The following is a 24,562-nucleotide window of genomic DNA, read 5'->3' on the forward strand; positions in this document are numbered from 1 at the left end:
GGGGGGGCTGCACAGGGGTCTCTGGGGCTGCTTGGAGAGTCCGAAACTGTTTGGGGGCTATGCAAGAGTTACACGGGGGGGGCTGCATAGGGGGTCCAGGGCAGTCTGGGAGGGTTCACGGAGGGGCTCCGTAAGGGTGTCAGGAGCTGCCCCGGGTCTACCCAGGGACCGCAAAGCGGTGCTCGGAGCTGCAACAAGCTACGGAGGTCTGCGCAAAGCGATGCAGAACCGCACTGGAGCCGCGGCTACGACCGCACCGGAGCGTCCGGAGCCGCTTTGTGGCCGTGGTGGGGAGCGGGGGTGGGATCCCAGCGCTGCCCCCCGCGCCGTGCAGGGAGGGGCGTCCCGCTCCGTCCCATCCCGCGCCGCTCCGCGCCGTCCCGCCCCGCGCCGTCCCGCCCCCCCTCCGCCCTCCGCCCGGCCCGGCCCGGCCCGCGGGGGCTGAGCGGCCGCGGGAGGCGCCGGCGCTCGGAGTCGCTGCGCTCGGCGTTGGGGCGCGGTGTGTTCGGGGCTCCCGGCGCGCGCCGCACGGCTCCGGTTCCGTTCGGTTCCGCTCGGTTCGAGCCGGCTCGGCCGGCGACCTCCGGATCTATGCGGCTGTGAGCGGCGGGAGCAGAAAGGGATGAAACGGCTCTTGGCCACGGGGCTCCTGCTGGCCCTGCTGCCCGCCCCGACGCGAGGTGAGGGCCCGGCCCGGCTCCGGCAGGAAGTTTGCCGGCGGCGCGGCGCGGCGCGGCGCGGTGGAGCGAGGGGAGGCGAGGCGAGGCGAGGCGAGGCTGTGCGGTGCTCCGCTCCGCTCCGCTCGGAGGCGGCGGGGGATCCGCGGGAAGCGGAGCGCGGGGCCGCCGGGAGGGTCCGGAACTCGGAGTGCCGAGGGGGGAGCGGGCTGAAAAACGGGGACGGAACTTTGGAGTTCGGCAGCGCGGGGTTCGCGTGCGGAGAACCGAGCGGAGGGGGAGCGGGGTCGGTGATCCGGGACCGCCGTGGGGAGCCGAGCCGTCGGGGAGCGGAGCGAGGCGCTGCGGGCGGGCGGAGCTCGGGGTCGCGATAGCGGGGCGCGGAGCCGTCGGGGGTCCCCTGTGCTCGGTACTGAGGACCGTGGGGGTCGCGGTGCCCGGTTCTGAGGATTGTGAGGGGTCTCGGAGCTCCGTACTGAGGACTGCGGGGGTCCCCTGCGTGCTCGGCACTGGGGGCTGTGTGGATCCCGGAGCTCGGCACGGGGCTCGGCTGCACGGAGGTGCGCACAGCGGGCGCGCTCGTGCTGTTGTTCCGCGAGAGTTTTTGACCGTTTTGCAAATTTCTCTCGGTTTCCTGTTTCTTGAAAGTCAGCCGGGTGCCCCTCGGCCCCCCTCCTGAACACCCCCCCGCCCCCTCCGCCTCCCCGACATCGGCCCCGGGGCGGATCCGTGTGCAGAGCCGCAAAGTGCAGAGCTGCCGTCGAGGGCCGAAGGGGTGGGGGGGGGAGGGGTGGGCAGTGAGGCCGCCCCGACGGGCTGGGCAGAGCTGGAGCCTCTCGGGGCGCTGTTTGTAGGGGCAGAGCGAGGCCCGCTCCATCCACCGGCGCTGACGGGGCCGCTCCGCTGCCGTCGGGGGGAGGTTCGGTTCGGGCTGCGGCTCTGCGTTCGCTCAATGTGAAACTGCTTTGGCTGCACCGAGAGCGGCAGAAGAAGGGGAAGAGTGAGCCGGGGTGGAAATCGGAAGTGAATCTGGTACTTTTCAGCGAGTTGCTGTGGTAACTGAGCAGATTCCGGCTCCGAGGGCCAGACAATGAAACCTTTACTCATAGCAAGTTGTGCCGAGCCACTCATTCCGGGACTGAGCTCGTGGCAGCCCACGGGCCAGCAGGCAGATGGTTTTTCCCAAATGGTGTTTGTCACTCAGATGTCCTACCCGGTGCTTCTCCCTATCTGCCCTCCTGCTTTGGAAGGGACAGCCCTCCCCCAGGACCACCCCAGGTTATCTTTAGGTCTCCCCTTTCCTCACTGGGGCACTGTAGTCCTGCCCATTCCCATGGTCCCCGTGAGCCCATCCCCGCAATGGGGTGCAGACCCCCGGGCTCTGAGCTGTGCCTGATGCTCTCCTTCTGTTCACAGGTGTGCGGTGCTCGCAGCTGGCCGAATCCTGCCTCAACGGGGGCAAGTGTGAAACATTCCTCAATGGGACGGAAGTGTGCCAGTAAGTATGGAGGAGCAGGAGGATTTCCACCTCCCTCAGCTGAAGCATTGACGTGCCTGTTGACTTTGCTTTGAAGGCTCTGGATTTAATAGGGCGAAATGCGTTTTCATTTCTTGAGTGGCAAGAATAACCTGCTCGTGTAGGAGTCGCCGCGGGTTTGGCAGGATTGGGCTTTGTTCCTGGCTGGGTGGAAAAACATGGGCAGAGGGCCACGTTTGGCTGGTGTTAACCCATCAGAGTGCCCTGCTGATGGAGCGGGAGGGAGGGACGACGGGGGGGTGGGAGGGCTGTCTGTCTGTCTGTCTTTCTGCCGGCCCCCCCCCCCCCCCTTTTCTGGCCCCATAGCGTTGCCCTCCAGTCCCTGGCAGCTGGTTTCCAGGGCATCTCCAATAAGTATCCAAGGATGGTTGTGTCGTGTGGGTGTCCATCCATGGGGCAGTGCCTGCAGTGCCACGCTGCCAGCCGTGCCCGCTACTGGCACGGGGTGTTCTCAGGGCTGATGGTGGGGAAGCGGATGTGTAAAGCCTTGGGTCCCTTTGAAGGACCACCCGACCCACCGCAGCGATGGCCGATTCAGTCCGGGCTCCCAGGGAACAATAACCCAGAGAAATGAATAAGAGTGCAGTTCCCTTTTTAAAACTATTCCATAAAAGAAATCTGAATGGGCAAGGCTCTGCTTTCCGGCCAGATTTCCCTTCTGCCTGTTAAACATGGGCTGAGCTGAGAGCGGGCCGGGAGACGTTCCCACCCACCCCGAGTTTCCCAATAGGAAGTTCTCGGCGAAGGAACCCGAAGGCATTTCCAACCCCGACCTGTTGAATGGCACTTCTCCTTGACAATGCCTGCTGCTTTTCTGCAGCTCTGGGTGCCGTTACTCTGCCTGCAGCGCCCAGGCAGCCCCCACCCCTCCTCCAAGCGGAGCCCCCCAAAGCCTTTGGTTGAAAATAAATCAGCAAATCAATCAGGCACATGAGCAATTTAATGGACAAAGGCTGGGTCCCTTTGTGAGCCACTAATGAATGCACGCCACTTTTTTTTTGCACAGAAGCCCTTACCAACGCTTGACGCTCTAAATCTTGTTTTCTTTCATTCAAAGAGCGACAGCTGGGATTCGGTCGAAATTCGGCAGCTATTGTTAAGGGAGGCAGATTAATGCTGTGTGACTAATCATGTATGGCTTCCCAGAATGCCCAACCCTCCGCCCCCTCCCCAACCTTACACCCCTCCTTTTCCTTGTGGTCATTCTTTCCTTTTTTTCCCTTAAGTCTCTGCAACTCCTGATTTACATTTCATGTGCAGATGGTGATGGAATCTAATTAGGTCTGATGCGTGCGAGCTCCGTTTGGGGGAGAAGCCTCCAGAGTAGCTCGAGTTGCTGAGCTTTCAGGAGATAAAGTTAACTTGGGGGAATTGTATCACTGGGAGCTGTGAACAGCCTGGCTGCAGGCACCAGGGCAGCTCTGCAGGTCCGTGTGAGCTCATTTTGCAGTAAGCTGTGGGGTTGGATGGGACGATATTAGGGACGCTGGCAGCCTGGGCAAGGTGCAGCTTTCCCAGGTGCCCGACAGCAGCCTGCAAAGTGCTCTTTTTCACTGGTTTGAGTATCTCTTCACCAGGAGCTCCATTTCCAAGCTCCTCAAACAAAGCAAAGCCAGCGGCGCAGATAGCGCTGCAGGAAGGCTGGCACTGCCCCTGGCGCCGGCGTGCAATGCCGTGTGCTGGCTGCTGGCCACCTCTCTGCTCGGCCTGGCACTTCACTGACTCCGGCCATAAAGCCCCATTGTGCCGTCCCCACAAATCCAATTAGAAAGCAGAGTGAAATGAATCGTGTCCGAGGGGACGCTGCTCGAGTGGCCGCGCGGGGCAGAGCCGGCTCTGATAACTGCACGCCCCATTATCAGCCCTGTTAGGGAAAGGAAACCACCGGTGTGCAGTGAGGAGCACTCTAAGCCTTTATTATTTCCCAGTGCTTTGGGGTGTGCGGCTCTCGGGGCCTTATCTTGCTTGTCCCGGCCAGGGTTTGGGGCTCCCACTGAACTCAGCATTGGAGGGGCTCTGTCTGAGCCCCTAAGAGCTGCCTGCCCCCCCTTGGCAGGAGCAGCGGTGCGGTTTGGGATGCTTCACCCCACACGTAGCGTTGGCACAGACCCACAGCCCCCAGAGGTCTGGCCCTGGGGATGGGCCTGGCAGCCGTGGTGCTCCTAGCGTGGTTTCGTGGTACTGCTTGGCACAGGGGCACTCCGCTCTGACTGAGACGTCTTCCCAGACCAAATGAGAAGGTTTTCCAAAACGAAATCATCCGATCGTCATAGCGGTGGCTGCTAATTACACTGCTGGATCACTGTCTCTGCCTGGCATCCCCACAATGAGTGGGGCTGATTTTAGGCTGCTGTGCCACGTGACTCTCATTCCCAGGGCCTCCCTTGTTGCAGCAGGTAGAAGCAGATGGCGTGAGAGGGGGCTGCGTTTCCAGCCCTGCCCCAGCAGCATCTCTCTGGATCCTTTTCCACTCGGCATTGCCCCGTTCAAGTCAGCAGAGGGTCTGGGTCAGCACTGCTGCCCAGAGGAGCAAAACTGCAGAGGAAAAGAGCAATGAAATTAATCTCTGTGCTTGCACTGAAAAAGGAGAAAAATGGGTTTCCCCAGAGTGCTTCCTCTGCTGCCAGAGAGTGTGGTGAGCACGCTGGGCTGGGTGCAGTGAGAGGAGCACTCAGAGAGGACCGCAGCAGCAAGAGGTGGCTTGTTCAGCTCAGAACCTTCTCTGCAGCCACGCGGGAAGGCTTGAGGAGTGATGTGAGCCCCACAGCACGCTGTGCCCTCCGAGTCACTGGCTGCTCAGTCATTGTTATCTCACTGCAAAGGGCGGAAGTTTCCTTCTGCTTTGGTTTTTTGTTGGTTTTTTTTCTTTTTTTTTTTCTGTCTCTCATGTGCTTTAACTCAACGTTATTTCCATGAAATAATAACAAAGAAAAAACCACCGTCTCCGTGCTGGAGAGGAAGAGGGTGGAGTGCTGAACAATCGGGCAGAGGAAGCCCTGAGAGCGGTGGAGGAGCAGTGATTCAGCCACTGGGAGGGCTCTCCATGGCGGCTGCAGCCTGAGCTCATTCTGGGAAAGGGCAAGGTGGGAATGGGTGAGAGGGGAGATGGGAGCACAGGGCACCACCTGCTGCACTTCTAACTGAGGAACTCACTGCTGGGGTCACCAGGACGGCGGTGTTTTGGCTGTTTTCTAGAAGGATCTGCCTGCGTCCCGTGTCTCTGTGGTTATCACTGACTCAGGACGTGTCGCCGACCCCGTAACTCACTTTGTGTTCTGGGTAGATTGTTGATTTCTGTTCGGATATATGTGATGGGGTCTCCATGCTGGCTGCAATCCCCTGCGTTCAGTACGGCTGTTCCCTGCAGGACCCATTAGTTCCAGCCCAGCTCCCACCTCCGGGTGGTGATGGTTTATTGTATGCAGCATGTAGCTGACACGTATCTATGACCGCACAGCCAAGCTGTTCCCCAATTAAGGGCAGTTAGCGAGGTTTAAAATAACATTGTTTGGAAATCAACTCGCTCTTTCCAGGCCTGGAGGTGTGGTGACCCTCGTTCTGCTCGTGTTTGTAGGTGTCCTGAGTGCTGTACATGAGTGGAATGTGAAATTTATAGAGCATCAGTGTATTTAACAAGGGAGTAGCCTCGGGGTGCAGTTACCACGAGCTGGTAAATGCTGGATGGAGAATTCTCTGTGGCTAGTGTAACTTCAGACATTGAGGTTTCATACTGTGTATTGGACTGGAAGAGGATGGGATGTGCCTTGGAAGTCCATGCAGAGGGCTTTTGCTTGAGTCGTGGCACCTCACTGGGTTTGGGGTGACCCCATCCGTGTGTCTGTGCCCACAGAGGGCTGGCTGCCATTTTACCATCCTTTCCTTGAATTCCCATCCTCCAGCCAGGCTACACAACCACAAAGGTGCGAGCTTGTATGTCAGCTCCTTGGGATGCTCCTTGGGGTTGGCCTCCATGGGTGCTGGCAGCAGCAGGTCTGTGCCACCCCCAGCACGAGTGCCCTGAGCCATGGGTGCTTGTTGGGTTTTCACCAGACCAGGGCTGGACTCGTGCTTTGGTCTGGGGCAAATCTGCTGCACTTTGTATTGGCCAGAGGCACTGCTGAGCGGCGTGTGGGCTGAGCAGCAGGAATGCTCTGTTGCATCGAGGCTTCTAGGAGCAGACACTGTGTGGGTCTGATGGTGTGTGATGGTGGGAAGTCTTTGCAGCAACCCAGATTGTGGCAGCTCCCACCTGCCGCTCAAGCCCCGGGACAGTGAGCCGTGGCACCTGGTGACATCTGCTCCAGGCTTTCACCCATCACCTCTTCCCCTTCCCCCACAGTAGACTGGAGTTAATATTGGAAAAACCAGTTAAAGTTTAGGCTGTGGTTATTGGGCCCTCGCACATTTCCAGCAAAGGGAGCAGAGTTGCATTTTAATGGGAAACTTTCACGCTCGGTCAAGTTGCAAAAATTTGCGCGCAAGTCATTTTCTCTTAACAAGTTTTCACCCTAATTCCCTTCCCCGAGATCTGAAATTAATGGTATTTATATGGGAAATGGATTTATTAAGTAGTAATGATGCCGTAACGTCACCTTTCTTGCATGGATGGGGCAGGCTGCAGGTGAGCAGCCAGGTGACGGTGGGCTGGTGCGCTGCGTGGGGCAGCCCCTGCCTTGGGTTTGGTAGAGCCAGCGGGGCCACCAGGCCACGTGTGGGCCACCAGAGTCAGGCTGGGGCTGCAGGGCTGAGCCTTGCTTTTCCTCCTTGGCTCTGCACATTCTGGGATGCTCCGTGTGCCATAGGGTGCTCCGTGCCCACCTGCAGCCATTCCCAAAGGAGCAATGGAAGGGTTTTGCACCGCAGCTCTTCCAGCTGCTCTGTCCCGTGTCCCTTTGATGAGTTGTCCCAGTGGGGACCCCAAGGACTGGATGGTATCTCTGCTCAGGGGCTGCGTCTTTCTGAAGGTGCGGTGATTTGTTTTAAGGTGGCAATTACCCACATGTGTGTGAATTCTCACCGCTTCAGCGCTCACCACCGTGCTGTGCATCCTTGCACAGAAGGAGCGAGGGAAAAAAAAGACTCTTCCAAAGGTTTTGGTAGCAGCTGGAGCACCAGGTCGCTGCCCTCGGGTGGGTGGAGGAATGCAGCTCCGGCTCGCGCCCATCGGTCGGCAGAGCCCCGCGTGCCGGCTGCAGGGCAGCTGGGAGAATGACCTGGTATGGGGGGGGGGTCCTTCCCCAGCCCCCGGCCCCTATTAAAATGTTAGACACAGGCCCGGGAGTCAAAAGGCAGGGCGGCAGACGGCCCTTTCACAGGGCCTGCTGCTCCCCTTGAAAAGAGGTTTCTATGGGACGCGGGGCAGGAATGCGGGCGCCGGGCGGAGGGCAGAGGCGGCCCCATTGTCTGCGCTGCTCCGTGGGGCTGCGTGTTGACACAGGGATTTCTGCTGGGCAAGGTGTCGGGGCAGCACCGTCCCGGCCTCCCTGGCTGAGCTGAGCAGCAGCGCTGGTCCTGGGGCCTTGTCATCCTGCTTGGGGTGCTTCAAGCCTTTGCTTCCAAGGGGGTTTGTTGCTGGTGACTGATTTACAGAGCTCCGCTTTGCTTTAGTGAGGGGGTTGGATCTGTGGCTGTCTGTCCATCCCCCTCCTCGCCTGCAGTCTGTCTGCTGCAGCGCAATGGCTTTGGCTTTCGGTGGATTTTGTGCTGTAGGGGCTTCACGAAACGCCCCTCTCCTCCTATTTATAAACACCAGAGCTAAATATAGGTTGTTTAAACTCTTGGTAGCCGCTCAGATCCTAATCTCAGGTTTTATTTTCAGGATTAGGAGAGCGAGATAGAAGGGCCGCGTGTGTTCCTGGGGGAGTTCTCCATATATGGGGATCAGGGAGTGCAGTGTTTAACCAAAACGTGGTTTGGGGTGGAAAAAAAAAGTCAGAGTTCGTTCGTCATTGCTCCAAGAGTGGGCAGCAATGGCACAGCGGCACAGGGGGTGGTGGGGTCACCGTCCCTGGGGGTGCCAGAGGGATGTGGCACTGGGCACGGTGGGGTGGGCTTGGGGATCTGAGAGGGCTCTTCCAGCCTTAGTGGATGTGTGATAACTGAGCTCCTTGCTGAGGAGGAGCTGGATGTGTCCACCAAGAGTGACTGTGATGAGCAGAGCAGAGCCTTGCTAGGGCAGCCCAGCCCCACAAACAATGGGGCTGTGTGGATTTACACCAGCAGAGGATATAAAAAGCATCATCTGGGAGGAAAAAAAACTCGAGAGCCCATTGTTGAGGGTGGGAATGGAGTGAGTTTTGTCTTGGTCTCTTCCTTAGCCATCTTTCATGTTCATTGTGAATGAAGCTCCATAGAAAAGCAGCTCCTTCCCAGGTAGCAGCTTACCATCGTGGTGAAAAGCCCAGCCCCTCTGTTTCCTAATGGGATTATATTGTTTTTCATTACAATGGGAACTTCCATTCCCAAACTGTCCTAACTGATGTCTGCTGAAGGAGCAGAGCCATGTTTTTGCTCTCTGCTCGGCGTTGCTCAGAGGACCGATGGCTGCAGCACCGCTCAGTCCATCAGCACATCCAGCTTTGGGAATTCCGTGTGTTTCTCTCCAGATGAAAGTCTGGGTCTTAAAATCTCGATTAGATGACTTGGGCTAGGTCAAAACCGAAATTGAACCAAAGAAGCACATCAAAGCGTTGGGATTGCAGCGTGCTTTTTTTTTTTTTTTTTTAATTAAACGAGACGGTAGATCTGCTCTCACTTTATTAACCTGATGTCACTCGAAGTAACCTGTTGCTTTGCCAACCACCCTCCCTATGTGAAACTGTTTTTTTTCCCAGGCCGGTGTCCCGGCGTGCTTAATAACGTGAGGCCAGGATGGGACTTTGCACAGAAACCACCGGTTCCACCCGGCGCTGGTTTGGGGTGGTGAGGAGGAGCAGGCAGGGCTGGGAACGCAGCGGAGCAATGCAGTCCTGCTGGGTGCCAGGAACCGTGCTGCGTGATGCAGGGGGAATGCAGGGCTCGGTTGGGCACTGCCAGCCCCTAGGGCCAGCACCATGCAGGGACCAAATCCCTCATTGCTGAGGCGTGGGGTTCCCAGTGTGGGCAATGAGCGTGCCATAGGAGCGGGGTGTGACGCTGGGAGCTGCGGTGTTGCTCGCAGGCTGTGCCAAGAGAAGCCACTGACACAACTGGAAAAGTGACTCCTGCTGGTTGTTTCTCCTTCCCTTGGCCGGCGCTTTGCAAATGCTTGAGATCTGTTTGTCCCGTTGGCCACTTGGTTCATTCCGTGCTGTCTGGATGGTGAAGGCGTCGCTCAGATGTGCCAAAAGTGGGACCCTCCGTGGGCACCCAGCGCGCCGTGCAGGCAGTGGCTGTGCTTTGTGACACAGAGCCATCTCTGCTTGCTGCAGCCCCGTTGGCTCTGCTGGTCCTTCACTGGAGGTGTTCCCATCCTGGTGGTGGATGCTCAGCCCTAGCAGGGAATCGCCCAGCCTCGTTGACTCAATCACCCCAAGATGGGCCTGAAGTAAAGGCATGAGCCATCCCTGCTCGGCTTTCCCATGGTGCTGTTGCCTTAGGGGAAACAAGCTGGCCACTTGTGCTCCCAGCAGATGAGGAGGGGGTTGTGCAGGAGCAGCTTGGGCTCCTGTCCCCTCCTGTTGTGTGGTGCTGGGGACAGGGATGGGGACAGTCCCCGTGAGCCCAGCACCTTTAAACGCCCCCCAGTCCCATGGGGGTGGGTTCCTGCAGGGCTGTCGTGTCCCAGATCAGAACAAAGCAGTGCGTGAGCCCTGCAGGGCTGCCTGGCTGTCAGCTGTGCTGCTGGTGGCAGATGGCAGCTTAGCGCCGATAGGAAAGCAGCAAAGCTCCTGAATCGAGCAGGGGTGAAAGGTCACAGGAACATCTGCCTCGGGATGGGATGCTTTCAGTGCCTGCATTGCTGTGCAGGGACACAACCTGTTGCTGACACGCTGAAGAAATCCACACTGGTGGATGAGCAGAGGGGTGATGGGGCTGGGCGCTGCCCTGCAGCTCTGCTCGTGGGGTGCTGGGATGTGAAGCCCACCCAGCTCGCCCGTTCTCACCTCTCATTCATGCTTTTAGTTAGGTGCTCTGCTGGGCTTTCTCAGAGCCCCGCTGTAGCATGGTGCTGCTGTTGGGGACATGCTGAGGATGTGCAGCAGACACAACAAAGGCACGTGCCCTCGCCTAGCAGAGCTGTGCTTGGCCCAAGCTCGGTGCTGGGAGTTTGGGAATTTGGAGCCGCCGTTCCCATTCCCAGGCCGTCCCCTGGGAGCTGCTGTCTGACCTCGGCTGGGTCTTTCTGCGTCGTTTTTTGCTTGCAAATTGCACACCGGGGACATCTGGGTCTGTGCAGTGCTGTTGTTGTGCCGGGATGCAGCAGTGAGCTCAGGGATGGTGCAGCAGCTCAGAGCTGGGGGGTGTGGGGTGTTCCTTTTTGCAACAGCTGAAGGGGAGAAGTGTTTCTCAGCTGCTGCTCGGGGCGGAGAGGTGCTGGTATTTGTAGCCTGGGCACTTTGAAGCCACTTTCTAGTGGCCCTTCGGAGGTGTTTTGATGCTGAAGCACCCGCCCTGTCCTTTGCTGGCACTCATGTCTATAATTAAAGCATAGCTTTAATGTCTCTTATGCTAATGCCCAGAGGCAGGTTGGGTTCAGTCTGGGCAGTTATTGCTTGGGAATCGCTAAAGGAAAATCCACAGGGTGACATTCCCTGGGCTGCTTGCATCCCTTGGTGCTGTGCAGACCCTGTGTTGGGCACAGCAAGGACGGTGCTGGTTTGAATGGTGCTTGCACTGTATTGCTTATTTCTGAATTGCTGCTCAACCAGCGCTTCCAGCAGCTGGCAATGGAGGAGAAATCCAACAGGCAAGCACCATGCAGTGCTCGTGCTCATGCCCATCATCAGCCAGCCCAGACCCAGTGCACAAGGCAGCCCTGTGCCCAGCCCTCTCTGCCCCTTTGCACTCTCCCCAGCACCTTGTCCCAATTGTGCTGTAACTCAGCTTATAAACAGGCAGAAAGCCATAAAAAAAAAACAGGGCTGTGATCTTTGAGGTCCCTTCCAACCCAGCTGTTCTGTGACTTCAGAGGTTCCTGGCAGCAGCTGGGTGTGCTGGTGGGGCCCTGGGGGCCATTCTGATGCATTTGGTGTGGTGGGAGCTGTGCTGGTCACTGATGCAGCCCCAAGCCCTGGCTCTGCAGAAAGCCCCGAAACACCCTTTGTTTCCCCTGCCGTCCCAGGTGAGCTCCTCCAATTGAATCACGGAACCACTGAGGTTAGAAAAGATGCTAAGATCACCAAGTCCCCCCACCAAATGCGCACTGACCGTGTCCCTAAACCTGCTAACGAACCTCCCCGCTCATCACCATGCCCAGCTCCGGGGGGGGGGACGTGCCCTGCTCTTGGCCGTGAGCTCCAAACACCAAAATTGGAAACGATCCGAGCTCTAATTGGGAGGGAGGGCTCTCCCTGTGCCCCATCTTGGTGGAGGCACGGCGGCACCGCATCACCGATTCCCGCGCTGTCCCCGCAGCTCTTTGTCCAACACCATTTTCCCCCCTCTTTTTTTCCCCCCCCCCCCCCCTTCCTCCCCTTTTCTCCCATCTCAGGACCCCGTGACGCCGCCCCATCCGCCGCCAGCGGAGCCCGGAGGATTGTTTTAAGAAAAAAAGCATGTGTGGTGTGGAGAGGCGGGGGCTTAACAGATGACTGCACACACTCAGCGCTCCGCCAGCGGCGTGCCTTCGCCCAGCTCCATACAATGGTCCCTCTCAGGCAGCCGCGGCCCCGATCCTCGCTGTCCCCATGCAGCCACCCAGAAGCGCCGGCGCCCCGTGCTCGGAGCCGGGCATCGGGTACAGGCAGCTGCTCTGCCTCATTAGGATGCACACCTGCTCCCCGCCGCCCTTTGTGTGCTGAGCAGATGCCCTGATTTATTATTATACACATTTTCTTTTTCATTTGGCCTGGATAATGCCGTCTCATTAACTCAAAATGTCTCAGAATCCTGACAAATTCTCACACAATCCCCGACAATGAAATCAGAATTGGGTTAAAAGAAAAAAAAAAACAAAAAAAACTAAAAAAAAAAGAAGGAGAAAAGTAGGGGAAGAGGAGAAGGGGAGCAGGGCAGGGATGTGCTCCTGCAACAGCACAGTGGTTATGGCCATGGGAGCCCCAGATCCAGGAGTTGGGGTTGTGAGTGTGGGGGCCCCATGTCCCAGCTGGGGTTGTGGTGGCCGTGGGAGCCCCGTGTCCCAGTTTTGGGGTTGTGGTGTCCATAGGAGCTCTGTGTTCAAGCTTTGGGGCTGTGGTGGCTGTGGGAGCCCCGTGTCCCAGCTTTGGGGTTGTGCTGCCAATGGGAGCTTCGTGTCCTGCCTTTGAGGTGTTTGGGCTGTAGTTTGCAGACAAGTATTCTTTCCAGGCTGTGGCTTTCTCCGTGCTTCCTACTCAGGGCATAGCACGCTGGCACTGCAGGACAGGGCTGCAGCATTGCCTTGCTCCTCCTGTGTCTTCTCTACCACAGTGCCCATGGCAAAATGGCCAGTGCAGAACAGGATGTCCACGCCATTTGCCCCCTTGCAGCACATCCCCATCCTTGTGGCTGTGGGTGGCAGATGGCTGAGCCCATGGCCATCGTGTGGGGACTTTTCTCAGGGCCCCCATGCAGAGATACCAGGCTTGGAGACAGTTTATCATGGAGGACCTCAGCTGCTCTGAGCTGTGCCCCACCTGTTAGCAGCCAACGCCGGGCCTGTATTTCTTCCCATGTGGCTGAGGTCTGTTGATACAAAGGGTGAAGAGCAGGGCTGTGGGCAGACAGCAGGGGCTCAGCCCAGGATTGCTGCAGGGCTCCCTGTACCAGGTCTGGGGGTGTGTGGGGCCGGTGCTCCCAGTTCTGTGGGGTGAGCCACGCGTCCCCCCCCCCCAGGCCTGGGTTTCCTCTTCAGTGCAAGGGGAGTGCAAGAAGTGCTTTGGAATGAAAAGCAGGATACCGGGCTTGGAGACTGTGGTTTTGCAAGTCTGTGCAGGCTCCTTGATGGGGGAAGCCTTTGTTGCAGGCGCCTCTTTCATCTTCCTCTCCTCTCAAGGTGCAGCTCAGCCCAGAGCCGCTGCCAACACAGCAGGGCCGGCTGTGCACGTGGTGCCGGTACCTGAGCAGGCACCCCGATCCCTACAATGGGTCACACTGATGGCATTTCTCACCCCCAGGTGCAGCAGTGCCCACGTGGGCGAGCGATGCCAGCTGCCCAACCCCTGCCTCAGCTCTCCCTGCAAGAACGCCGGCACCTGCATCCCCCTGGTGCGTGGCAGCACCGCCGACTACAGCTGCGTCTGCCGCCTGGGCTTCACCGACGAGCTCTGCCTGACACCTCTGGACAACGCCTGTCTCAACAACCCCTGCCGCAACGGGGGCACCTGCGACCTGGTGACACTCAGCGAGTACAAGTGCCGCTGCCCACCAGGCTGGTCAGGTGAGGGGTAGGGATGAGTGACAGTGGGATGGGATGGAGAGGGACGAGAGTTGTGCCTGGAGAGGTTCAAGGTGGATTCAGTGTCCCTGGAAGCGTTCTAGAATAGGAGAGATACGGCGCTAGGAAACATGGTTAGTGGGCACGGTGGGATGGGTTGGGCTTGGGGATCTGAGAGGGCTTTTCCATGCTGAATGACTCTGTGGTTGGATGGGATGAGCAGCCTTTACTGAGGGCTGCTCCTTGAACACCCCACTGCTGGAGAAGGGCGCTGAGCTTTTCTATGTCAGCACTGAAAACAAATGGTGAGGGTTGGTATAGCTGAGCCTGGGAGATGCTCAGCTAGGGGGAGTTATTGGCACCCCCCTGCAAACACAGCTCTTGAGGTGGCCCTGTGCCCCAGCACTAGGAGCTGCTCTTTGCATCCTCCTCTTCCCTCCCTCCCCAGGTAAAACCTGCCAGCAGGCCGATCCCTGCGCCTCCAACCCCTGTGCCAACGGAGGTCAGTGTGTCCCCTTTGAAGTCCACTACATCTGCAGCTGCACGGCCGGCTTCCATGGGGCCAACTGCAAGCAGGACGTGAACGAATGCAACATCTCACCACCTGTCTGCAAGAACGGCGGCAGCTGCACCAACGAGGTGGGCACCTACCAGTGCTCCTGCAAGCCAGCCTACACCGGGCAGAACTGCGAGCATCTCTATGTGCCCTGCAACCCCTCACCCTGCCAGAATGGGGGCACGTGCCGTCAGACTGGGGACACCACCTACGACTGCACCTGTCTGCCAGGTAGGGGAGGTGTTGGGGTCGATTTGCTGCTCTTTTCTCCTTCGCTTTCCCCTCCCTGAGCCCACAGTGCTTCACGCATATCACCTCCTGGAGAGTGACAAAGCCAGGCGTTGCAGCCCGCTGTGTTGGATGGCTCTGGGAAGATGTTGGGCAGCTGTGCTTTAAACAGGGAGGTCAGCTGGGGGCTTTTCATACGTGGTGATTCACCAAAATAGCTCTTCCAAAACAACTGTTTCAGCAGAGGCCCCTGTGCGGATGCTCATATTCCAGAATAAGAGTGCCTTTTTCCGCTTCAGCTTAATCCACTTCCAGACTGGAATTATTGTCCCGGAATAGCTATTTTAGAAAGTTTCCGAGTGCAGATGGGCTTGGGGCAAGGAGACCCTGCCTGTGCTCACTGCTGCTCCCTCCGGTGAGTGTGGGAGGAGCCTGCCTTGCAGGGCAGAGAAATGAAGGGCAGCCTCAAAAATGAAGGGTTCCTGCGGGAGCTCAGCATTGCCATGGGAGCCCATTCTCCCTCCTGCCCCACGTTTATGGAGCATCCCTGTGCTGCCATCCCTCTGAGATGGGGATGGGCTGTCCCAGCTGGCAGAGATATGTCTGCATCCTGGTAGCCATGTCCAGGTGCCCACATCCTAGTACCCTTATCTAGCTGCTTGCATGTCCAGGTGCCCGGATCCAGGCTTCCATATCTTGGGACCCAAATCCAGATGTCCATATCTTGGGACCCAAAACGATGTGCCCACATCCAGATACCCACATCGTGGTCACCATGGCCCTGTAGGAATTCCAGTTTCCTCTCTGCACCTGCTCACCCAGGCTGGAGCAGAGCTCTTAACGCTACCAGCAGCACTGGGGCTGATGCAGGGAAGGCAGCCTGGCCCTACAGAGCCAGCAGCTCCCACAGGCACAGCTCAGCAGGAGCGGCACTGCCGCAGGGTCGGGCAAGCTGAGGGTGGCAAGGAGCAGTGCTGGCCTGCCTGCTGCACTGCTGACACTGCACTTCTCCTGGCGTCGGGCACAGCGGGGTGAGGGATCGCCCTGGGGAGCATTGCTGCCGTGGGGGATCGGCGCTCACACCCCACTGCGGCTGGCGGCTGCTGCCAGGGAATTTGCATGCTGTGCCGGCCGGTTCGCCTCCCATGGGTGGCACAGCCCTACAGGAAGGCAGGGTTGATCCTTGAGGGGGTCACTGGGGTTCTTTGGCAGCTGTGCCGTAGGGCATGGCTTGTGCAAGGGCTGCATCGGCTTCTGGCAGAGGCACAGGAACCGGGGCCGGTGCTGATGATAAGAGGGGTTGATACGCTGGTATGCAGCAAAAACAAAGTCCCCTGTTGTTTCCTGACTGCAGCAGGTTTCTGAAAGTTAAACTAATCTTGTCTGCTTTATCATGCCATCGCTGCAGAGTGTAACCCTGAGTTTAAAGTAATTGCAGTACTAATTACTCATTCGGAGGGTTCAAAATTACTCATTCAGAGTGTTAGTGCTGGTAGGCAGGACATTGCTGGTTATTGCTGCTCAGTCTCAACCCAACTGCTTAAAAATGAGGCACAAAATTACCTGCTCATCTGCTTTGGACTGGTGCTGGGGTTGGTGTGTGTCCTTCCCCGCATGGTCCCCATGTGGCAGTGCTCACAGGAGCACATCTTGCCCATCCCCACCACGGAGCAGCATCCCTGTGTTGGTGCCAAGCCCAGAGCAAGGACCAGTGGCCGTACCGGGGGTTGAGATGGCAGATATCCCAGTCAGGGCCGTTTCATTTCTGCTGCACATGCTGTGGGGTGAGGTCAGGTGCCGCACGGTTTCCATGCGCGCCGTGCTATCAGATGGAGGTGATAACGTGAACTCGAGCAGCCGGGCTGCGCTGAGAGGAGAGCTGAGATTTACACCGTGCTATGATTCACGCTGCGAGAGGCTTGGAAACAAAGAATTCCCCTGTGGGGGAAGCACTGGCGATGAGGCTCTTTAAACGTGGAATTAAAGCGGGGTGATTCAGCGCCGGGTGCCGTGAGCGGCGGGGGGAGCAGCCCCGGTTCGTCCCGTCCCCATCACAGCCTCCACTGCTCAGGGTGAGCGTGGCGGGGCCGGGGGCATTGGCACCCTGTGCCGAGGACGGGGCTGCTTGCCAGGCTTGGGAGATTGCTCCCTCCTGGGGTAATGTGCATGTCAGGAATCGGCTGGGGATGAAACCAGGCGCTAGCTTCAAAGGAGCGGGGCGGGGAGCGCCGGCGGGCTGTCTGCCTGATAACAGCACCCAGCTGCGGGGATGGCGGAAGGAAGGCACCCCCCTGGTGCTGGGAGCCCTGCCGGGCTGTGGGGACGGTGGCACTGGTTGGGGACATGGTCACAGGGAGGTGATGCAGTGGCTGTTCTGTGCAGGGTTCGCCGGGCAGAACTGCGAGGAGAACATCGACGACTGTCCAGGGAACAACTGCAGAAATGGAGGCACCTGCGTGGATGGCGTCAACACCTATAACTGCCAGTGCCCACCTGAGTGGACAGGTAGTGCTGGGGGACAGCAGGAGGACATGCTGGGGGACATGTCCTGCCCGGAGGATGCGTAGCTGGGTGGGAAGAGCATGGAGACGCCCATCTGGGCCCAAGGAATTGATGGTGCCCCATTCCCTCGCAGGTCAGTACTGCACCGAGGATGTGGATGAGTGCCAGCTGATGCCCAATGCCTGCCAGAACGGGGGCACCTGCCACAACAACCATGGTGGCTACAACTGCGTCTGTGTCAATGGCTGGACGGGCGAAGACTGCAGTGAGAACATCGATGACTGCGCCATGGCTGCCTGTTTCCAGGGGGCCACCTGCCACGACCGGGTGGCCTCCTTCTACTGCGAGTGTCCCCATGGGCGCACAGGTGAGGCCCCATTCCTGCACCACCTCGTGCTGGTTGCAGCTCTTCAGGTGTCCCCCTCCTTCCCCCAAGGTCTTCATGCACGGTGAGCTGCGTGCCCAGCATCGTGCTGTTCCCCCCAGGTTTGCTGTGCCACCTGGATGATGCCTGCATCAGCAACCCCTGCAATGAGGGCTCCAACTGTGATACCAACCCTGTCAATGGCAAAGCCATCTGCACGTGTCCTTCGGGGTACATGGGCCCGGCATGCAACCAGGACGTGGATGAGTGCTCACTGGGTAAGTGTTGTGTCCTGGCACCAAGCAGTTTGTTCTGCACAGAAGGGAGAAGCGTCCTATAAGCAGCATTTGTGTCTTGCAGGAGCCAACCCCTGTGAGCACGCAGGGAAATGCATCAACACCCAGGGGTCCTTCCAGTGCCAGTGTCTGCAGGGCTACTCAGGCCCCCGCTGTGAGATCGATGTCAATGAGTGTCTCTCCAACCCCTGCCAGAACGATGCCACCTGCCTGGACCAGATTGGGGAGTTCCAGTGCATCTGCATGCCTGGTGTGTGGGCACATCTGCCGTGATCTTGGGTGCGGGCAGGGAAGGCTTCATGTGCTCATGAGCATGGATTTGGGCTGGTCGCTATGAGAGGCTGCTGTGCCTGAGGCTAGCACCAAAAACCTGTGCGGTGATGGGTCTGGCAGTAGGGACCTGGGCACCACCAGCCCTCCACGCTCTTCCTCTTGCTGGCTTGGGATGTGAAATCCATGGTGGATGGTCACACAGGAGCTTGTGCATAAAGTCCCATCAGCTGGAGCGTGGCTATCGGGCTGTCCTCATAAAGGCCAAACACCTCCCTGGTGCCACCTGCCCGTCCTGCCATGTTGCACGTTGGTCCCATGGTACCGAGCTGACAGGGTGCTGGGTCTGTCTGCAGGATACGAGGGCGTCTACTGTGAAATCAACACAGATGAGTGTGCCAGCAGCCCCTGCCTTCACAATGGCAACTGCCTGGATAAGATCAACGAGTTCCACTGCGAGTGTCCCACCGGTACGTGGATCCCTTCTCTGCATCCCTTACGGCATCCCTGGTGCTGGGTACCTACCCGGGCAGTGCAGAGCCCCAAAAGTTGGCTCTATCCGTTGCAGAGCTTCAGCCCTGCAGCAGTGTGGGATGCTCACAGCAAAACTGTGCCTTGGGTGGCATCCCTGTATGTGCAGCAGGTTGGGCGCGGAGCAGGTTGGGGATTTTTTTGCCATTTCAGTGATGGGTTGAGCCCCATTGCTGCACCAGTCCATGGGAGAGGGGAAGGTGGATTAAAACTCTCGGCTTTGCACTTGAAAAGGCCCCTCTTTGGGAAGGAGGGCCGGGGGCCGGGGGGCCTCGCCAGCCACTTTGAATGCTGTGTCAAAGTCACGGGGTGGAGCGGAGAATGGGGAGACGGTTAATCTGTGAAAGGAGGTTTTGAAGTTCAGAGACTTTGCTCCTCTAGAGATGTAAATAAGATGCTCTCAATGGCGGGTCGCAGCCCCGCATTCAGGGCCCCGCGCAGCCGTCCCCATGGAAACCCGGCGCCCAGGCTGGGATGTGGGGGGCCTGGCGGGACCTGTGGGCTGTGGGGAGGGGGTGCTGCAGCCATTGGCGGGGATGCAACGTCTGCTTGTTTCAGGGTTCAATGGGCACCTGTGCCAGTTCGACATCGATGAGTGCGCCAGCACCCCCTGCAAGAATGGGGCCAAGTGCGTGGATGGCCCCAACACCTACAGCTGCGAGTGCTCCGAAGGTGAGGCCCCCCGTGTCCTTGAGGGGGCTTGGGCACATCTGAGCAGAATTGAGTCACCTTCTGCCACGTGAAGTGCCGTAAAACCACATCAATGAGTTATTAGCAAGGAATGTGCCAGTCTTCCCAAAACTCACCCCAGATACCCGCTTCCAGCCAGTCCTGTTATGAACCCGGTGCTAACGAGGTGTGGCCCCGGCAGCGATGGGGAAGGAAGGAAGGAAGGAATAAAGCTGCCTCTATGGGGATGCAAGGTGCAGGGCTGCGGGGGCTCGACGCACCGAAACCCAAGGAGCGATTGCACAGAATGATGACTTGAGCCCTGGTGGCAAACAGTGGCTCTTTTGTGGAGCAGCTCCCGCCAGAAATCTTCCAGCTGAATGGCCTCTAATTAGTGTCTTGCTAATGCCAAGCCCCGATGAAAAGCTGCTATGTGGGCTTGGCGGGGTCTAGTCAAAGCTGTACTTTGTCTTCGGCTCTCCACCCCCAGCCCATTGGGGAGGGAGCTGGCCAGGAGAATAGGATCTGCTGGGGGGTGATTATTCGGGGGTGCATGCGGCCGCCCCCCCTGCACACTCCGGGATGAGACACGGGCGAGCATGGGGCCCCACTCCTGAGCTGAGGCAGCTTAATGCAGATCATTGTGCACCCCGGGACAAAGCTTGCAAGCTGGGCACTGAAAGGCCCCGTGGCCTGGGGGCCTCCATTGCCCTGTGCCCTGCACTTGTGGGGCATCCTGCTGCATTGGTGTGACTGCTGGAGAGGATGGATGCTGCCATGTGGGGAGGAACATCTCATGTCGTGACCCTGCGTCCCTTATCATTACCCCAGTGTCCTCCATCCTCACCTCAGCACTGTCCATCTGCCCCCCAACGTGCTCCATCCTCACCGTGTGTCTCCAATGGCTCCAGGTTTCTCGGGTGTGCACTGTGAGATCGACATTGATGAGTGCAACCCCGACCCGTGCCACTATGGGACCTGCAAGGACAGCATCGCCGCCTTCACCTGCCTCTGCCAGCCCGGCTACACGGGCCACCGCTGCGACATCAACATCAATGAGTGCCAGAGCCAACCCTGCAGAAACGGGGGGACCTGCCAGGACAGGGACAACGCCTACAACTGCCTGTGCCTCAAGGGGACCACGGGTAAGCAAGGGGAGCACCTGGGGCGGCGGTGCCAGCGAGGCACCCAGCCTTCCTGGGATGGTTTGATGTGCTGGGAGGGCACTGCCAGCAGCCGCCCTGGTTTTGGGGATAGCCTGGGGCAGGGGTGTCCTCGGCCAGGGCGAGTTTTCCCAGTTTAGCACCCGCACCCCAGCTGGAAGCTGTCTGCGGGGGAGGCTTTGTTGTGGTGCAGGAGCAGCGCCCGTGGGGTTTGTTGTGCATCGTCAGCAGGGCCGGGGGCACCCTGCAAACACCCCCGCTTTCCTCCTCAAGGGCCCAACTGCGAGATCAACCTGGACGACTGCGCCAGCAACCCCTGTGACTATGGCAAGTGCATCGACAAGATCAACGGCTACGAGTGCACCTGTGAGCCGGGGTACACAGGTGAGAGTGGGGCACGGCGAGGTGAGGATTGGGGCACTGTGAGGGGCCGGGGGGCTGAGGTCTTGGGGAGGCTCTGCCCCTGCCTGGGCACCCGGCAGCGCTGCCACCCCATCCCAACACCTCCCACTTGTCTGAGCGGGCGATTCCAGCTGGAGTCAAAATCAAAGGCGTTCCAGTGCCGGGAATCTGACTCCCATTGCATCCACTCCCATGGGTATCGGGTTGCTGCCTTGTCTAACTGGTTTGTTTGATCAACTGCTGCAAAAAGCAAAGAGCTTTGATAGCAGCAGACCCCGCCGGCTCCCCGCTCACGGCAGCGAGGGCTGCGGGGCCACACGGCTCTTTGTGCTCCTGCTTGCCAGGAGCCTTCCATAAAGCCGTTCTTTGTCAGCCTCAGCAGGTAGGGTTACAGGCTGAAATTGGCTCCCTTCGATAGTGTCCCTCCTGAACCACAGGAGCCCACAGCATGGCCCCCTTCTGACTGCAGTGATTTCCCCTCCTGATTGCACTGAATTTAGCCAGGAGTGCAAGGCAGCCATGTGAACTCCCCTTACCCCAGAGGCGGCCTGGCACACGTGTGTGCCCAGAGGCCTGAGCCTCCAGTATCTGGAGGAGTCTACGTGTCCCCAGGAGGCCGTGCACCCTCAGTGCCGTGTCCCTGCTAGAACTGACACTTTGCTGCTCACCTCTTTCCCAGGGCGCATGTGCAACATCAACATCGATGAATGTGCCAGCAATCCGTGCCACAATGGGGGCACATGCAAGGATGGCATCAATGGCTTCACCTGCCTCTGCCCCGAGGGCTTCCATGACCCCAAGTGCCTGTCCGAAGTGAATGAGTGCAACAGCAACCCCTGCATCCACGGGAGGTGCCACGATGGGCTGAACGGGTAGGCTGGGGCACAGCACTGCTCACACCAACGCATGGTCAGGTGGCACCGAAACCTCTGCTTTATGCTCTTGTTTTTCCCCGAAGTTACCGCTGTGATTGCGACCCGGGCTGGAGCGGCACAAATTGTGATATCAACAATAATGAGTGTGAATCCAATCCCTGCATGAATGGTGGCACCTGCAAGGACATGACCAGCGGTTACATCTGCACCTGCAGGGAAGGGTTCAGTGGTAAGGATGTGGCTGAGGATGCTGCCCTGTGCTAGGGGCTGGGTGGGAGCTCCAGGAGGATGTCCCCACTGACCAGAGGTGTCACTGGAGGCACAATGGAGGTTCCTATGCCAGCAGGGAATTGGGGACCTTTGGCAGCCTGGGGTCCCATGGCTTGAGCTGACAGCAGGAGCTTCTCCATGCTCCTGACTCCATCCCACCTTGTTTTTAAAGCTCTATTTCCTTTTTTCTAACCCAGGACCCAACTGCCAGACCAATATCAATGAATGTGCTTCCAACCCGTGCCTGAACCAAGGCACGTGCATTGACGATGTGGCTGGCTACACCTGCAACTGCCTCCTGCCCTACACAGGTGAGGGGGCAGGAGCCCCTCAGCCCTCCTATAAGGCTGCAAACAGGTCCCTCTGCTCCAGGTCTTCCCCTACGCTTCCCCTGTGTTGCAGCACAGCTGGAGGAAACTGAGAGGAGCACTGAAGACCAGCTGGTCAGAGCTTCCTCGTCTTCCTCCACTGGAGTGGGCAGAGGCACTGGGAACCCACCCCACTGCCATGGGGACCTTGTTGGTTCTCCCACTGTGGTGCCCAAGGCTGGAAAAAGCAGTGTGAGGCCTCAGGGCCTGGTGATTCTGCTGAGCTGATTCCTGTTTGCCGTCCTCTCGCTTCCGCTCGCACAGAGCAGCAGCCAGAGCACAATAGCAGGAAGCCATGAGCTGTTTCCTGCCTTCGGCAGTGGTCATAGAAACCCCTGGGGGGAAGGGATGGGGATAGGGCAGGAGCGGAGGGGAAGGCTCTGGAAAATAGCAAAGGGCAGTTTGGGAGATACTGGCTGACAGGGAAGATAAGGGTTCGGAGGGAACGTGCCCCTTGGCTGAATGTAAACAGGAAGAGCAATGGAGTGGGGGGGGGGGGAGGGGGGGAAGGGAAGACACCCTGAGCAGCACTTCCCTTCCAGAGGAAATGTGCAGCCCTTTAACGAGGCCCAGATTGCAGGCGTTTAAAGATCTGTGGGGGCCAGGGGTCATAGAGATGGAGGAAAGAGCTCTGGGTGGACGGCCCAGGCCCTGCAGAGGAAGCAGGCTGAGGGCAGGTGGAGGCTGCGTGGTCACCATTTTCCCTTGAGAGGTGGTCAGTGGGCACCTGTCCCTGTGCAGGAGCCACCTGTGAGGACGTGCTGGCCCCCTGCGCCGGCGGCCCCTGCAAGAACGGCGGCGAGTGCCGGGAGTCGGAGGACTACAAGAGGTTCTCGTGCAGCTGCCCACCCGGCTGGCAAGGTGAGCCTGCGCTGCCATGTGGGCCCAGGGCACAGCAACTAGCCCTGGTGCTTCTGCCAGTGCCCCCCAGCTCACACGGTCCCCATCCTGCTGTCCCGTAGGCCAGACGTGTGAGATTGACATCAATGAGTGTGTGAAGAGCCCCTGCCGCAATGGGGCCACGTGCCAGAACACCAACGGGAGCTACCGCTGCCTGTGCCGGCTGGGCTTCGCAGGCCGCAACTGTGACACCGACATCGACGACTGCCAGCCCAGTAAGAACCAGGGACACCCAGGGCTGTGTGTGTTCCGCAGGTCCCCGGGGCTGGGTCAGCCTCCCCGTGCTCAGAAAGCTGTGTCTGTGTGTGGGTCCAGGCTTGTATTGGGCTTTGGGAATGTCTCGGCCCCATCCCCATGAGGCTGCGTCAATCTAGGCCAGGTGGTGGCTGGCAGGAAGGAGGCTGGGGGGGGGACGGTGACGTGCAGGCAATGAGCAAGTGTGTCCCGTGTGCCTCATGCTTTCCCAGCTGGGGCTGGGCTGGCCTCTGTCCCATCCCTCTGTGTGTGGGGATAACACCAGGACTGGACCCGTTGCACCTAATGCACGCGTGCGCCATGTCCAGATCCGTGCCACAATGGTGGCTCCTGCTCGGATGGCGTCGGGACGTTCTTCTGCGAGTGCCTGGCCGGCTTCCGCGGACTCAAGTGTGAGGAGGACATCAATGAGTGTGCCAGCAACCCCTGCAAGAACGGGGCCAACTGCACCGACTGCGTCAACAGCTACACCTGCACCTGCCCCTCCGGCTTCAGTGGCATCCACTGCGAGAACAACACACCCGACTGCACTGAGAGGTACTGCCAGCGTGGGGCTGGGGTCCCTGGGTGGGTTTAGAGGGGTTTCGGGACTGGCATCCAGTACCAAGAGTGTCAGCCATGGGGGTGACTCATGAGGATGTGGTGTTTGTGCTCCCAGCTCCTGCTTCAATGGGGGGACCTGCGTGGATGGCATCAACACCTTCACCTGTCTCTGTCCATCCGGCTTCACGGGCAGCTACTGTGAGCACAACATCAACGAGTGTGATTCCAAGCCCTGCCTGAATGGGGGCACGTGTCAGGACAGCTACGGGACGTACAAGTGCACCTGTCCTCAGGGATACACTGGGCTCAACTGCCAGGTAGTGAGAAGATTCCAGGGGTAGGGGATATGCAGGGATGGGGGCTTCATCCTACAGAAGCTTCTCTGGGCCTGACCTCCTCCCTTGCTTTCCCTGAACAGAACTTGGTGCGCTGGTGTGACTCCTCACCCTGCAAAAATGGGGGCAAGTGCTGGCAGACCAACAACCTGTACCGCTGCGAGTGCAACAGTGGCTGGACGGGGCTCTACTGTGATGTCCCCAGCGTCTCCTGCGAGGTGGCTGCAAAGCAGCAAGGTACATCCCTGCCATCATATACCCTGCGCACGGCCTGGGCTTCCCCAGATTTCCCAAGGATTGCTGTCACCATTTTGGGATGCGCCGTTT

At 58.8% G+C, this 24,562-nt stretch overlaps 1 protein-coding gene across 2 annotated transcripts in view; it reads left to right on the forward strand.

Moving 5' to 3' along the window:
- The first annotated feature begins 530 nt into the window (after window positions 1–530).
- NOTCH1 (notch receptor 1) overlaps window positions 531–24,562 on the forward strand; it is a 33,573-nt gene continuing 9,541 nt past the window's right edge. For both annotated transcript variants that reach the window (XM_042830715.1, XM_042830716.1), the window contains exons 1-20: window positions 531–680; window positions 2,094–2,175; window positions 13,449–13,711; window positions 14,157–14,495; window positions 16,875–16,997; window positions 17,128–17,361; window positions 17,481–17,636; window positions 17,719–17,904; window positions 18,281–18,394; window positions 19,014–19,127; window positions 20,036–20,269; window positions 20,561–20,671; window positions 21,369–21,561; window positions 21,648–21,793; window positions 22,032–22,145; window positions 22,944–23,063; window positions 23,165–23,317; window positions 23,666–23,894; window positions 24,016–24,217; window positions 24,319–24,472. In XM_042830715.1, the coding sequence (XP_042686649.1) occupies window positions 623–680; window positions 2,094–2,175; window positions 13,449–13,711; window positions 14,157–14,495; window positions 16,875–16,997; window positions 17,128–17,361; window positions 17,481–17,636; window positions 17,719–17,904; window positions 18,281–18,394; window positions 19,014–19,127; window positions 20,036–20,269; window positions 20,561–20,671; window positions 21,369–21,561; window positions 21,648–21,793; window positions 22,032–22,145; window positions 22,944–23,063; window positions 23,165–23,317; window positions 23,666–23,894; window positions 24,016–24,217; window positions 24,319–24,472 (3,325 nt within the window). In that variant the 5' untranslated portion in view covers window positions 531–622. The remainder of the gene's footprint in view (window positions 681–2,093; window positions 2,176–13,448; window positions 13,712–14,156; window positions 14,496–16,874; window positions 16,998–17,127; window positions 17,362–17,480; window positions 17,637–17,718; window positions 17,905–18,280; window positions 18,395–19,013; window positions 19,128–20,035; window positions 20,270–20,560; window positions 20,672–21,368; window positions 21,562–21,647; window positions 21,794–22,031; window positions 22,146–22,943; window positions 23,064–23,164; window positions 23,318–23,665; window positions 23,895–24,015; window positions 24,218–24,318; window positions 24,473–24,562) is intronic.

The sequence above is a fragment of the Centrocercus urophasianus genome, unplaced genomic scaffold (genome assembly GCF_019232065.1).
Source record: "Centrocercus urophasianus isolate 14NV4802_14NV808 unplaced genomic scaffold, USGS_Curo_1.0 seq_34, whole genome shotgun sequence".
NCBI classification, from domain to species: Eukaryota; Metazoa; Chordata; class Aves; order Galliformes; family Phasianidae; genus Centrocercus; species Centrocercus urophasianus.